General features: G+C 35.6%; 1 protein-coding gene across 1 annotated transcript in view; it reads right to left on the bottom strand.

The window, feature by feature from the left end:
• The window catches only part of LOC104548520 (chromosome unknown open reading frame, human C11orf70), a 20,717-nt gene extending 4,342 nt beyond the window's left edge, over positions 1-16,375 (bottom strand). The window contains exons 1-5 of the mRNA XM_010194561.1: positions 16,285-16,375; positions 14,560-14,632; positions 8,627-8,793; positions 6,258-6,430; positions 154-220 (exon numbers count right to left, since the gene is read on the bottom strand). Coding sequence (XP_010192863.1) covers positions 154-220; positions 6,258-6,430; positions 8,627-8,793; positions 14,560-14,632; positions 16,285-16,362 — 558 coding nt within the window. The 5' untranslated portion in view covers positions 16,363-16,375. The remainder of the gene's footprint in view (positions 1-153; positions 221-6,257; positions 6,431-8,626; positions 8,794-14,559; positions 14,633-16,284) is intronic.
• Positions 16,376-16,818: the final 443 nt, after the last annotated feature.

Raw genomic sequence — 16,818 nt, 5'->3', positions numbered from 1 at the left:
GGAAAGAGTTAATGAATAAAAAATTACAACAACTATGGAAAAATAACCCTTTAAAATGGAATATTATGCTTTGTGTAAACGTCAATTTGTTATTTTCATGTTATGCATGTTACTTCTAGTAAAATCCTGTACCAAAAAATTACTAATACTTACATATGCAGACACTCTGAAGACTGTAGAAATAACATGTATTTCTTTTGTTTCAGGATTCTTTTGAACACTGAAATATAGGGGAATAATACATACTTTATACATACAGCAAGCACTGATTATTAGATTTCTTCATTTAGTAAATACCTTTTCAACATATGCACTGTGGTCTCACGCAAATTTGATCAAGTTCAAATTAATAGTTAAAATTCAGCTCATGTCACATTGACCATGAAAAGGTACATTGACCATTGTTAGAGAATACTATTTCTCTAGGAGGAGAGGACTATTGAAAATATCCAGTCTTCTGGGTTTGTTTCACTGTTTTCAGCTACTAAATCACAGCAGTATTTACTCAGGCCTAGATGAATCCACATAATGTTTGCATTTTCATGGCTATGAAAAGTTATTCAGCCAAACATTTTGTAAAAATCTTTTCACACACTCTTTAAGAAAAAAAGCCTGCAAAGTGAACTGCATCTTAATATGAACTGCAAGAAGCAGCAGCGGTGCTGGTGAAGAAATGCAGACTTTAGTTATTTTTTAATTAATATAGAATTATAGTCTAGGTTGATTTTTACTCCTTTGGAATGTTTTATATCTATAGACAGCTGTGCAACTTAGGATGGTATTAATTTTGATTTTTTTATATTTCTAGACTGTGCTGGTCATGAAGATCGTCATCTCTTCCATAACAGTTACTAATAGCACCAAGAGATTTCAAAAGATCCAGGCATCTCAACATATTTTAAATTTGAGTAGTTTTAAATGTGTAATTTTTCCTCAGGTCTCCTTTCAATGATGCTTACATTTCTTCATGAATTAGATCATGTAACTTCTATTAATTTATCTAATTTCACAGATTCCTATTTACGTTAACTCAATATGGAGCAGTTGAGCCTTATAAATTCCATACTTATACAGTTCAAAACCTGCCTTGTCACAAGCAGGCTCAGTTCCCAGGAAAGGTCCCAATATAGCCAAGTTGCTCAAGGATGTGTGCTAAATGCAGCCCAGCTGCTCCACTGTGACTGCAGTCCCCTATTACCATTGCTTTTATGAAGCTTCCTTTTATAAGGACAAATAAACCCCATATCAGCCAACATCATCTTTGTTGATTCAATCTCTCCAACCAATAAAAGACACTGACTCCAATTAACTGATTTCATCTGCTGAGTGATGACTGAATTAATGTCTGAATTAAGCTTATACTGTGAAGTTGATCTTTCCTGTGGTGAGTCAGCAACCAGGCTTTCTCAGGATTTTTTTGTTGCAACTGACATGTTGATATACTCAACAGTGGATTAAGACAGCGTTGCTGAAACTGGTACTGGCCCCAGTTGTCTGCCTTACCACCCCTCCAGAGATTACTGCCTTCCCAGCAGGGACAGCTCAACTGGTTCATGACTCAGCTTCGGAGCCACTGCAGTTTACAGACCAGCATATTAAGATAAACTCACATGGATGTCAGTTTATGCTAACGTACCCAGCTGTAAACTGCAGCAGTACAGGAACTGTTGAAGCATTGCTGCTGAAAGAGGGACAACTTTCAGAACAAGGTATAGAGAGTTAGTAGGATTAACACTTTCTGCCATATATCACTACCACAAAAGCTACAGTTGTATTTAAGTTTCTCTGGCTTAATATTCTTATGTCTGAAAAAAATGCTGCTAATTTCTGGTTTCTTAACTTTTCTGTTTTATATACATATAGGATACCAAAGTCAATGGTGACAGAGAGTAAGTCTTCCTATTTATTCCACTGTCTTGAGAAATTTTCCCCTTGTGGTTAGCTTCCTGTAAGTAATTTTTCAGACTGAGTGTTTATTTCTAGTACTTTGGTTAATTTTTAAGGCAAAATAATGTATCTGCCAAAATCAGATGAGATTCTTCCCTTGCTGACTTGAAAGAAACCAGGACGTTGCCTTTGACAAGCTCGTTTGCTCCAATTCTTTTTTTCTTTTCTGAAAGGTTTTAGAAAAAACTACCTTGTCTTCTTGAAGAGGACAGTATTTCCTTAAAAATAGGCTTAATACCCATTTTGTTCTTTCAAATTGTTAACTTCTAAACTATTCATAGAATACGATAGTTCCTTCATCATTTTAATGTGCATCTATTCTCTTTTTATGAAAAGCAAACTTCCTCATTGTCTCTCAATTCACTTTGAGTTCTATTTATATCCTGACCTTACTGGCAATATTTTACTAGGCTTTCCAAACATTAAAAGAACAAGTCAATGCTTTCACATAAATTCATTTGTTACAGGGAAAAGGGCATGGAGATGGCAGAGAAGGAAGGAGAACAACGATTACAAGATACTATAGCAGCTGTCACCATGGAAAGACAGTCGGAAAAATGAGGGGTTAAGTAAAGAAGACAAGATTTATCAACAAAGATTCACAGATTATATTTTAATTAACAAGTTTTTGTCATGTAAATGTATTCTTTAACTAAACCAAAAATACTACAAGGTTTTTGAAATTATTTAGGTAACACAGGACACCACACAATGCTAAAATACTGGATGGATTCAACTGGTCACAGACTAATTATTGCTGGATTAGTAATAGACAACAAGTTGTGCATTAATTCATGAGGAAGTAATTATTACTCTTTTTACAAAGGAGAAAACGTCTGTCACTTAATCGTTGTATTTGGAAGTCCCTAGCTGTGCTTGTGAAATATCTAGAGCAGTTAATTTCAGAAGATTATAATAAAGCAAAATACACGGAAACACTTTAATAAAATGAAATCTCAAACCTTTCCACACTGTTTTGAATACTATAGCCTTGGAGTTAGAACTCAGGAAAGGTCAAAAGACAGACTGTAAGAAAGAAAAGTTGGGAAGAGCTCGTAATATGTCTACCACTCCTGGCATTAGAGACACTTCTGTGGAACTCTTCATGCCAAAGCTTTTTTCCATAAGAAAAACTGGTACAGGGCCAAACAGTGGTGGTTCATACTCCTACAGGCATATAATGATCCGACCAAGTTCATCTGTGGGGGCTAACTTTTCAATGCATATCAGCTAGCAGGTAATAATTATTGTACTATCCATTTGTTTTTCACTAAGATTCATGAGCCCTCGAGACATAAAAATTAAAGCTTAAGAAGAGTACAGATTACAGAATTTTTTAATAATACAAAAAAAAGTTTAATATCTCTTTACAAAAAGTAGGAAGTATCCAATGTGACTGCGATTCAAGATTAAAAGAAACCAGAAGGAGGACAGCAGTCTAGAAAAGAAGAATTTAAAGAAAAGTTGGTTTTCAACAGGAACTTGATGGCGAACTCTTTGGCAAGCAGAATTCAAGACCACTACCCTCATTAGTTTACCAAAACTAAGAGGCCATAAGAAAGTAGTTTTCATTGCTCTATTTTCTGGTGCAATTTGTGCAAAAATGAAGCAGGTAACACACCACACAGCATGGTCTAGAAATCAGAGATTAAGTCAAGACTGTGGCGTGAATGCCCCTCTTCAGAGCTGCGTTGCTTATCCTTTCACTGTGTTTTTCTCTCTGAAGAGGGTGGTAACAAAACAGCGACATCACTTTGGATAAACTGGGGGCAGGGGAGAATGAGACAAAGCAGGAGACAACCATGATTCTGAAGGGGGAGGGAAAGTCTGAAGTGTCAAGATCAAAAGCTTTTCTCATGGGACCAACAGAGAATATCAAAGGAGCAAGATAAAAGTTTTAGTTAAATTGTGAGTTTCTTGTTCAAATGCTAGTCAGTGCTAACACCAGCTCCACTGGCAGTGAGAAGCCAGCAGACATTTATAGGCACAGAAATGGAGAGAGACATGGTAGATAAATATTGAAGAACAATTACGTCACATGAAGTGAGTAGATGTACTTCAAAACTTTGGAGGATAGAAAGCAAGCTGCCAACTGGAAACAAAATAAAAAAATAATTTTAAAAACCCAGTAAAACAAACATCCAAATGCATAAAAGAGGAATGGATTTTGAAAGGTTTTCTCCTGATATTGTATAAAGGACAGAACTAACACACAAGAGAAAAATTACAGAAATATATAAAGGGACAATAGGAAACAGGTTAAAGGTATAGAAAAAGCAAACCTAGAAAGCAGGATAAAATTTTAAATTTCAGCAGATGTTCTTTTTTTTTAAGTAACAAGAATTATTTGACACCCTTGTTGAATTTTACAGCAGGAAAACAAAAAAGAAGGGAGAAAAATTTAAGAAGATAGGAAGGTGAAGAAAAGGAGTGGCTTAGAACAAAACTTGAACATGTTTAGGAGAAAACAATTCAACAGTAATGGTAAGGATAAAGTGAAGGAACTGATTGGATTTGCGCTTTGTCCTAGGCCAATTCAACAACACAAGAGCAGAACCAGCTGTAGTCAATGCAGAGTCAACTAAGGCCAAGGATTAGAGAAACCAACAGCTTGTTTCAAGTGCAGAGTGAATGATTTAAAATAAAAGGGAGGGTAGATCCATCCACTGATGGATCCTTTTATGTCATAGTCTGTATTTCTCAAGAACTCACTTGATTTCTTCTAGGTATGACATGAAAATATCAAAACTAATCACACTAATAAGAAAACTCTGTTGACTAATCACAGTATTCAAATTAGTACATGCAGCAACCTAAGTTCATTATTTCTAAAAAATCTCCTTGGAATATTGATAAAGCTCAATTTCTCTGTTTCAGTGGTTTCTCTGAAAGTATTACTACTACTTTAATCATTTCTTCTATATGACCCTGGGAAACAGCACGTGACTAAATCAACTTGCACCCTGAAAAGTACTGACCATTAGAAAATCTGAAAGCTGTTTTAAAGTTATTAAAGATTTTTAAGCTTCTTTGGTTAAGTATTACAAAAAATTCAAAAAAACAGACAAATATTTAATTTCAAATCTTTTTTTTGGATACAGCAATCTATACATAAGTGCTACAGAAGTAAAGAAATATTCAGGTAATTAAGAATCATTGGATCAAATCCTTTCATTGTACCTTTGTTCAGACATACAAATTTTACTCTTAAGTTTATCCAAAGACATATAGACAAAATAACAATTGGTCATCACACCATTCCATATAGAGCTAAGAAGGAAGAAAAATATCAGCTGCTACTCTAAGCAATTTGAAGCCCTTGCAGCGTACATTGTGGTGCATTATTTAGTATCCACATTATCAGAGTTCTTGTACTATCTCTCATTTCAGAGGTCTGAAATTGTTTTCCATTGCAAAGTGTAATCTAATGTACAACTTTAGTACTATCATTGATGATTTTCATATTGCCATTAGCTTAGCTAGGAATGAGTTTTTGCAAAACCAATAACTACATTCCATTGCCTACTAAACAGAAAATAAGGATTTTTGTCATTTGGACAAGTTAGCATACAGATATACCAAAACAGGGAAAAACTGGTTTTGGTTTTTTTTCTGAATTTGAACCTCTGATCAATCACCTCTAATCTTATGGAAAAAAATACATAAAATTCTAAACAATTCCATACACCAGACCTGGCAAAAAATGTGTGTTAGTCCACCATGTCATGTTAACAGGCAGATTCTATCTATTCTATTTATACTGGGAGACGTGTATTTGTGGAATTAAGAATGCTAAAATCAAACTGTATTTAAAAAAAAAATAATCAGCTGGGATAAAATTTATACAGAAATAACAATTTCAACTTAAGTACTTAAATTTTTAAATCCTAAGCCAAAAGCAGTTTGAAAGTAGTCCAAGACTATACATCTAACACTTAATTGTTGATATTTTATCAATGACCATGGGAACGTATTCTGGTTCCAATGCCATGTCAGGTTTTCAGTAAATGATTACAGAAAGAAAGATCTTTAAAATGAGAGTGAATTATAAACCATCAATGTCTATATATGTAATACTAAAAAAGTTTCTATGTGGGACAAATGTCATTAAAATGTCATTAATATTTTGCCATTGAACCACTACCATTGTTACATGATATTTTGATAGTTGAAGAAAAATAAGCTTGCAGGTTGATTAAGTAACAGCCCCATTTTTGAAGCAGTAATGCACAATAAATTTGCACAAAGTGACACAAAGTATCTATGCATGGCACATACATACAGAATTGTATAAAACAGAAAACACTCACCTCACCAAGTCTTTATATAATGCTTTTGTAGTTTCTAAGTATGGGCCAATTACATCTTCAAACTGGCAAAGAGCTCCTCCAATGCAAAGATGCTTAAAAAGACAGAACAGAAATTCTGTGCGATCCAACTGACTGAATAAGTCATAATGGTCTGAATCTTCCAGAAGCAAGACCTTGTGGAACAAGAAAATAACAAGTCAAATAGAGAAAAATTTTGTATTTGAGATTAAGTTTATAAACAATGCAACTACTCTGCTGTATGTCACACAGAGTTCACATCCATATAAAATATATGGACTAGGGATGGAAAGAAATAAGTACTTCTCTCTAAATCCCTCTTTCAATGATGCAATCATGTTCAAAATTTATAGGTAAAACATAAAGCAGTATCACTGTCAGATTTGCGCTCACAAGACATAAGGGAAGACTTTTAAAGAGTCTTGTTATTTACTGGTAAATTGCTTATCCTGCTAAAAGTCAATAATCTGAAAAGAGTCTAGCTATACTGGTATGTCAATCACTGCCGACTAGTTTGTCTTTGGTAACTTTGTCTCCATTTGCTTTTTTACTCTAAGTTCACACAGTTATCTCACATTTGTAAAGGAATCTCCCAGAGGAGATTACTCATCGTTCTTTACTGCAGACTCTAGCGAGACGTTCTCTGTAGCCTGGATAAACCAGACGTGCTATCCAGCTGCCCCCATGTGTGTCACCTGCCTTTTGCTGCAATATTACGTGAACACAGAGGACTTGCTAGATTAGTCCCAACGCTGTGCACTGTAAGGTCGGACAGGAATTGTAACTCAGTATGGCTACAAGACATCTGAGTCACATCAGCCAAATTGCAGATATCAACCAAGGCAAACTGGTCAAAGCTAGACGTGAACTTACGACTCTTTGGCCCTCTTTATAGCATCACTGTACAACCTGAGTAAAAAGGGGTCAGGGCAGCAACTGCTGTTGATGACCACCTCATACTTATCCCAATCCCATTCTTGGTTGAAGCAAGAGAAGACCGGATAGGTAAGGAAGCTCCATGGAGTTTTGCAGATGAGGGCCACCCTTTGACACCAGCAGACAGACAGTTTGCTGCCCCCTACAGTCTACCATCCTAGGATGCTGAAAAACTTAATCTGAAGCTTTGATGTCATTCCTGGAAGGTTTTGACTCTTAATTCTTTCTGCCATCTTAGGTCTTACAAGTAGGAATCACATTCATTTCAAACAAATATGAATCCTTCAGCTTGCAAAGCAGACACACACAACCCCTTCATGGGAGGGAAAATGGAAAGAGACTGAAACTCCAATGATTTCTTATTTTAAATGTTGCTTCTAAGTTTCCTACATCCAATATATCTAATTGTCAGAATAAATAAATACATAGCATTTCAAACTGCTAGGCTACAAACCACATCTGAACCTCAAACATGAGCTTGAGTTCTCTGCTTTTCCCAGAACTTTACGAGACAGACCAGTATTTCAGGCCACATCCTGCAACCAGTGTCACTGGTTCAAATACATTGCCTTCAAAGGATCTGCCAAGTGCAAATGAGTGCAACTCTGTAATTATTAAGTACTTATGATGATTATATATACAAGGAAGAGCAAAATCTAGTTCTCCCACACTATGCTTTGCTAATGCTAAACAAACATAAGTAAAAAAAAGTGGGTTTGCTTATGAAGTCAAAAGAAATACTTACAGTGAAGACTTATGTTAAGATGATGCCGCTGTTGGAGAAATTATTTTCGAGTAATCTACTCTCTAAAACCTCCACTGGAGTATAACAAATAGTTTTTACCTTGCAGGCATGCTCAGAAGTTCAGTCCTTTTCCAATGTTACACTGAAAAATAATTTCCCTTCTCATAGTTTCCTTTCCTTTGTTTCAGTGAAAATATATGAAGATTCCTTTCCTTAAATGCCTTCTCATATGATATGGACAACATTCCTGGCCAGGAATGTAGCTATTGAGTACATTCAGTTTCATCAACTACCTGGAAAGTTGGGTGAAGATGCAGCTCTGGGTATCATGGGACCTTTCCACTGGCACCACTTGTTTTCTCCTCTTAGGCAAATGAGTCGCTGCATCACCTCCCACCCATGCACTGACTAACTGAGACAACAGTGGGTAGAAGAAGGTTTTAGCCTTTTCTCCCACCTAAAAAGGAAAGAGGGCCCACATGGAAAACAGCCATTGTTTTCACATATTCAGGCATTTCCAGGCCTCAGTAGTTCCTATTACACAGCTATCATGCCCATTTTTACCACAGAAAGTATGTATTGTCAGAAGAAAAAAATACTGAAAAACGTGTCCTTATGGTACCTAATACAGTATGAAAAATTACAAGAAATTATTAATGGATATACTGACCTTTCTTAATTCATCAGAGATGAGAATATCATCGTAATGGTCATCATAACATTTCACAATATCTCCAGTTTCTCTAACAACTCCTTCAGAGTATAACCGATCAAAAAATGACATGGAAATCTGTGTACAGGGCACTACTGTAGCTTCAATTTTTGTCACTTTGGAACCTGAAACACATAGGGAGTCTTCATTTCAAGCAATAAACAAAATAGGAGAATTATTATGTATTAATAGTTTTACAGAATTCATCATTTGATACAGCATGGAAATAATAAACTTCTCTAAATGATTGTGTGTGGCGTATCTTCCAAAAAATACAGAGAACATAAGTATGACTCAATCACATAGTCCCTCAGGAAAAGAAAAAAGAAAGCTAAGAAAGAAACAAGCATTAAAAAAACCATTAAATTCATCTGAATGCTGTCTTCCATTAATGCTCATGCATTTGCTCCCCCTGTTGGCAATACTATCAACCAAAACAAGTAATAGATGAAACACCATGTGAACTCAATGTCACATTAGATCACAGCCTTAGAAAATCATATTCCACAGCTTAAGCCTTACTGAATTTGAGGACAAATACCAAATTTGGTGTGATGAAGTATGAAAGTCAATAGCTTGCTAACAGCACCTCACAAAGTAAAATACAAAACAAACATAGTCTTGATGAATTTTTGGTTTGTTAAGTATTATACCTGAACTTTTTGAAAACTTATTTTTTAGCTACTGTAAGCTTTACTAAGCAGCTATTTCAGAAGATAAAAAAGGTACTATCAGCACTTCCTGTATGAATCAGGAGCTTTATCTCTGTAATCACGAAGTGTCGAGTACATTTTTCTAAAATTTTTCTCTTTTCTGTGCTTGCAAGTCATCCAAGGCTTGATCCTGTTCCTCATAGACATCTAGTGCCATTTGAGATGCCCTCCAGTATTTTCCTTAATGAGGTATCAGTCCATAAGGGCACATATCTTCTCTGTATACAGTGTTACATCCACAAATCTGTATGCATGGTGTTGGATAACTTATGGCATCTCAAATAGCATTAGGTTCCATGTTTAAGAGGCTTTGGACTCTGTCCAGTTCCATCAGACCAAATGTTAGAATATATTCCCTGCTCATCTCCAAGTTCCTCTGAACACTCTTCAAAGTGCATCTCAACAGGAGAGGGGAGGAGGGCAGGAGTCAGCAACACAAGGGCAATGTGTCTCGTCAGAGATAACACTCACAGCATTCCAGCTTGCCATGACTTCACTCTTATCTTTCTTCCTCTGTAAGTTCCCTTGATGGGAGACTGGTAAATGACATCACAATATCAAAAGGCTTTTGACCATACAATTAAAAATAAAGTTAAGTGGTGTCCTGACAAACTGACCAAAAGGATCACTAAAGACTAGCGTTTAGGAAATGTCCAAATTTCACTCTAGATGACAGTATTTCAGGAACAGAAACGTGCCAAAAAGGGATGTATGAACCATGATGCCTCCAAAAGCAAGTATCATTCCATTCTGATCCTAACCTTTGCAAGCACAGCACAGTCTAAAATTTCTCTTGCCCCCACACTTCCAAAAAGTCCTTGGGATCTCTCCCTTATATTATTACATGGAGATTATTTCTTCGTAGGTGAAGTAGGATTGGCATTTTGGTATTTAAACCCAGGTAAACTGTATCACCTACCTGATCAACACTAAGAAAAAAATTAAACAGAAGTTAGAAGTTGATGGTTTGAAAATGTGTTTACTCAAGTTAAAAATACTGGCATTAAATTTTTAAATTATTTTATTGGGCCAATGGGATGCAAAGAAAATCACCTATAGAGAAAATCTTGGCATTTAATTGCTTGACTTCACATCTACAGATATGATTATGAAAAAGGGTATCATTTATTAAAGAAAAAAAGTTTTAGGACATTTTCCCACCTGTCCACATAGTGACTATCAAAAAATAATCAAATTATGTAACCAAAATCACAAGTCAGAAAAAACCCCATAACTCACAGCCTTACAACCTAAGAAAAAACAAACTGATTTTTAAGTATTTATGCTTGCTTGCTTGCTTCCACCCCCTCACATCCAGACTCCTCTAATTTCTAATCCTTCAGCTTCCCTTCCAAGGGATAGAATTCTTATTTTGTAAGAGATTTAATAAGAACTAAATCAGTCTCTAACATAGAAATGATTTTGTAAAGACCAATGACTCAAAAACTGAGTCAAAACTGGCAAAAATCAGATGTTAAATTACTTGAGAAGAAAGAGACATCTTACATTTTCCCAGTTATTGAACTCAACATATAAGAAATATAGCTATTTATAGGCCTTAAAGTTGTTAGTATTTTATTGGGGAAGGGGGAGGAAAGGAGACACACTTCTGCTCTGAAACAAGATTTTATGAAAACTTTTATCAGGAAAAAAAAATCAAGAGCTTTGCAATCTCTTCAGTAGTTCAGAAAACCAAACTATAAATGGAAAAGTTTAAATATACTGGAAGCTTCTGTTCTCCATTTGAGAGGTGAGATATGAAATTGGAGATTCAGAATTTCCTGGAAAAGAGGGACCAGTTTTAATACACTGTAAAAGTCTTATAGGAAGAAGAAATGCCTTGACTGCTCTGCAATTGGAAATCAAAGAGCAGAGGTACAGAAGCAGATTAACCTTCTTATAACAGCTACTTCTGGAATATCTATAGTGTGCTGCCAATATACTTTGAAATGAACACACTGCATATCTATTACGTGACAGATAAACCCCAGATTAGGTATATTTAGAATTCCTCCAAAGTTTAAGAAAGATTTTTACTTCAGAGAAACCTCTTGAAACTTACTATTTTCAAAACAGTTTACACAGAACATACATAATTCAAGTTCAGTGCTCCGTACTAAAAAGATGGTATTTCAAAAGTGAAAGATGTAGGTTGATGATTTATAGGTTCAAATGACATCTAAATTTTTTGCAAATGATAACCCGTAACACTAGTCTGAAAAATTGCTGATTTAAGATTACCTTCCAGATTTTAAAAGCCCATTCCAAAGGCAGCAATCATTAGAGCTTCAAGTACATATAGCAACTTAAGAATCTTTCACAGGCAAAGACTTTTTATTTACAAAAAAAAGAGACAGTAACCCTATTCCTTTGAAGATAACTTCCCAAGTGTTAATTGAGCTTAAGCAGATACAGTCCTGCCTCCCCAAGACTGCTGACAGGTGCAGGGCCAGCAATGTGTCCAAGGAAAAACTACTGTTTAGTTTTCATTACCCCTATTTAAAAATGCAAGACTGAAGACATGAGTTGGTATGCATCTAATGTCTTCCTTTTGCTGCTTCTATTTTAGAAATACGAGAGTAAGAGATGAAGGGAGGGGCAACTTAAAGCACATGACGAGACTACCAGATACACTGTCAAGCAGTTGGAAAAAACATCCTTATTACAACAGGCAAAAAAAAGTGTGGTGTGAGAATAGGTAATTAATTAACTGTCTGATAAAATGAAGCAGACTAGAGAATATCCTCATATTGTATTTATCTGAAATGTTATCTTTCAAGTAATGTTAAAGCTGGAGTCCTTGAGACAATGTACTATTGTGGGATTCTACCAGGAATCCCAACACATGAGGCACCAGGGGAGAGAGGTACATGGTGCATTCCTTGGGGACCCCAAGTTTTATGACACCTTTTGATCTAATTGAGAGAGACTGAGGATATTAAGGTCTGATAATATTGAGGTGAGGATGAAAAACAGTCAAGAGAAGAAAATAAAAAGATTAGACACAGGAAAAAAATGTAATAAAGAACTTTTCGAAACAGATTTTAGGAAAAGAGGATAGAAAAGTAACAGAGAGGAGGTAGAGATAAATATGAACATGAAACCACACTCACTAAATTAAACATAAACTTTTAGTGAGAAGGTAAGAGGGGACCAAAGCCTGGAAAAAGACGAAAGGATTATGAAAACAAACGCTCTTGTAAATTAAAATTATATTGATGTTTTATATAATGCTGACATCTTTTTGTGGGTCCATAAATTCTTTCTGCCCAAGCTGATGGCAGGGAGGAGTAGGGAAGTTCCTAAGGACCTACTGAAACTCCACTTATATTATGCATCCAAAATATCTTCCCTCCACAGCAAAGAAAAAACTTAAAAGTTTTGGTTTGCAAAAGAGTAAATACAGTATTTGAATCAACCTAGGTTATGCAGTTTTCTTTGGATTCACTAAAAAGCAAAACAGGCCCATTTCCAGTATTTTCTTTCAAGGAAATGAACTTTTTAAACGAGTTTTTAAAATAGTTACTCCACAGTGATAAGTAAATGGTATATCTGGATTAATGTATCGGCATGTCTGAAGAAGAAAATACTAGATTATTTTTTACCTCCTCCCACTCACAGCTAATTCTTACTATATTTTCAAAAAATGCACATGAAGATTAAGTATAGAAAAATGTGCCAACATTCCTCACCAAAAATAGGCAAAGAATGGGAAGATGAAATTTTAAGAACAAATGGGGTATACCAGCTGTTCAGGATTTAGAAAGGGAAGCCTTCCAGTCCTCAGAACAAAACGCATTACTTATGTGCTGAGGAAGACTGAACAGAATCAGGAGTTAAGCTGGGATACTTGGCAAGTGACCCTCCCCTCTTAACACAAGGTATGTAACCTACTGACCTTCACTGCAGGGACTGGCGAGTCACAGGCTAGACCAATAGCCGAAAACAATTCTTGCCTAAAGCAGGAAAAGGTTTACCCACGGTTTGAAATATATAAATTTTATTTCTGTTTGACAGAGTGAAAAAGAGGTACCTGAAGGGGAGCTTAAGATATTTTTTGCATCTTATATATTTCAATTGTTTTAACAGATGGAGACAGTGTTTGGAAAATGAATTTTGCTGACAAAAAGGTGGCAATGTCTAGTGTCATTGTATATAGTGGGGAAAACCTATGCCAATTCCAGAGAGTTGAAATGGAAAAGTTAGAAAAATCCCAGAGCTCCATTAAATATTTACACACAGTAAAGTATTTGCAGACAAACCTAAAGAACTGAGGACTTCCCACTACCCCCTTTTGAAATATTCCCATTAAGAAAAATAATTCTGGCAATATCAGATCTCACTCTATGCATAACATCCCACTACATTATCCCATGCAATTTCCATGAAATTTCATATGTCATTTACATAATCCAAAATGCAATATCAAAATGGTTCCAAAAAATCATGTGCTATTTGCTTTATATCTTTCTCCTTTAGTGTCTCATCTCCACCTGCAGACATAATCAGGTGTCATAAACAGTTAATGATATGACAACAAACTAGAAGTCAACCTTATGCCACAATTGCAACTACAGCAACCTACCCCACTGCTCTCTCTCTGTGCCTAGATCATCTTTGTTGTGCAGATACCGTATTTACACAAGCTCAGAGGTGTGCTTTATTTAATCTTCTGCTCTCTCAACTTTTATTTGTAGCAGAGCAATAATGTCATATCCGATCTAAGTAAGGTGGTTGCATTTCTACAAGTGCGTCTTTCTCCAAATATTATCTGAATAAGGTAGTACCATAATTCCACAATTCATAGAATCATAGAATACCAGGTTGGAAGGGACCACAAGGATCCTCTAGTCCAACCTTTAATGCTTTAACAATTAATGCTGTTGATTATGTCTGGAAACATGATCAGGTCAACTGGATGTCACAGACCATTAAAAATTATGGATTATGGTTTATGGATTGATGCAGAGGTCAAGGAAAAAAAAAAGGTGCCATGTGACAATTTAGTAACAAACTAGGTAGTAATCTTTTCTTATTAAGTAAAATAAGTCATTCTTTAAGATATTTCAGTGCGGTGAAGATACACATACATGAACTGTCACTATTACAAAATGGTAAATTAGAGGAAAATAGTTACAATAGTTACAACTTTTAAAGATTAATTTATTCTAAATTTACCCAATGCAGTCCATTGTCCTGAAGCTGAGAGCAACTTTAAACTGGAGTTCACATTCTGATCGTTAAAAAATGCCTATAATATTCAAATAAGAGAATACAAGTTAATGAAATTAAACCTAAAATCATCATTTATAGTGCCTTGGATACTTTCAAAGCAAATTATAAGGATCAAATTAGTAAGCAGATTCTGTGTGATCTTTCAGCTTGGCTACTAAGTATCACATCACCAAATACATGTTTTTGTAACTTAGTTTAGCCAGTGTCTTTTATATATACAAGATATCTTCATGTACATGTTTATATATGCAGTATTAAGATTTTGCAGTATAGTATTTTTAGTTTAAGAACACACAAAAAGGTTGAATGAAATCCTTGTAGGTACAGAAAATGAAAGAAGAGATGAAACAATTCTATGTCTGCATGCAATTTTGTCGAAGGAAAAATTGAAATTCCAAGTATGATAGTAAAATTTACATTTTGTAACTAAATTTGAAGCTTGTGGAAATGTAGAGACACACAAAAATCTTAAACAGATACAGAATAAATTCATAAATTATTGAAGGGATGGAGGTGTTCCACAGTAAGATTTGAAGTATTCAATCTTATCGTCAGTTAAAAAAAGGAGACATGCATAGTAATGTTGGTACTTGACAAATTTAAATGATAGATAAGCCACTTAAGAAAACTCACACTTATGTATATGTACAGAAGCAGAGTGAATAGTCACTGAAGAAGCTGCTAAAACACAACGGATTTTTCAGTCTCTGCATCACCAAATCTTTTTACTACCTCTCTGGAACATAGAGAGATCACACTATATAATGTAATGGTCCCTTTGTTCTCAATTCACAGCTACTCAGAGTTCATAATCTCATAATGATATTTTTACATTTTTAATTCAAAACAGACAAGCATTGAGAAGGTAAGAGTATTTTGTAAACTTCAATTATTTTAAATGTTTATTGGTGGGAGATGAAATATTGGTGTATTTCTGGGTGAACTTCTTTAAAATACAAAGAGGCTAAATTATTTATCCAGGATAACTATATAAAGTAGATATACAACAAATCAAAGAGCTGTTTTTAAAACAACAGATGTAACAAACACACTGCTTTTAAAATCACAGATTATTCTTTTTTTTTTCTGTCTGCAAACAGATGAACAGATTTGACTTTGCAGACAACAAAGGTGGGGGACACAAAATCACCAAGAGACTTGAGTCTCAAAAAGCTGAGAATCCAAAGTTCCAGTATAAAGAAATAGAATAAAATTAATTTTAAAATCTTGTATTTGCAGATATCTGGTGCATATGCACATCTAATTGTACAGTGTACTTACTGGGACAAAGCCGTAATAGCTGTTATCAAGGGTACCAACTGCATGTACACTGTTTAAAGTCTCCCCCTCTGGGCAGACTTCCAAACATTAAATGTGGTGGCCAAGATCAGCATCCAGTTCAGATTCGCATTCTTAGGAATCTTGAATGACTAAATTGTTCCCTCTTAAAACAGAGTAACATTAGTACAGACTAAAATATTTTTACTGGACAATACAGCCAACCCACAAAGTGAGACTTGAGCACCACACCTAAATCACCTACTTTCAAGGAGACAGCAAACAGGCAAATAGCAGGTTAACACTGCTACTTTTGCCATTATGCAGCTTTCCAATAGCTATAGTTTCATGGAAAAAAGTCAACTTCAAATGTAAAGGACTTAGAACTACCATAACAAATTCATCCTTTTGGTAGGGCTTAAACTGCTGGTCAAAACCGAATGCTTGTGCTGTGATCCTGCCTTGCATGGACCTGAAATGGAAAAACGAGATTAAATATTCTACAGACGTACTAGGTACTTATTCACACTGCAAATTTGCCTAGGTACACTACATAAAGTCCAAGTCTGACCAGTAATTACACTTTTTTTTCCTTTTTCTTTTTTTCGCTCTCGCCTCTCACCGCTCCTTGGAGGGGCGGGGGAAGCACAACCGCTTCTCAAGAAGCGCTAGAGCAACGCTCCGAAGCTGGAATAGGTTTCGGCTAACTCTGGAAGACAAGGGTATACGCTTCAGAACAAGCGTTTTAGGTGCCTGAAAAATAACGAGGAGACATCCAATTAAAGAAAAAAAAAAAGGGAGGAGGGAGGGGGGAAGATAAGGAAAAGAGAGAGAGATGTGCGTCCGTCGCTACTTCAGAGCGGGCCCCCGAGGGCACGGTGACAGCGCCATCCCTCAGCACCGCCCGCCCCTTCCCCTCCCACC

The sequence above is a fragment of the Mesitornis unicolor genome, unplaced genomic scaffold, assembly GCF_000695765.1.
Source record: "Mesitornis unicolor isolate BGI_N332 unplaced genomic scaffold, ASM69576v1 scaffold33200, whole genome shotgun sequence".
NCBI lineage: Eukaryota > Metazoa > Chordata > Aves > Mesitornithiformes > Mesitornithidae > Mesitornis > Mesitornis unicolor.
This window is presented reverse-complemented; position numbering and strand designations above follow the sequence as displayed.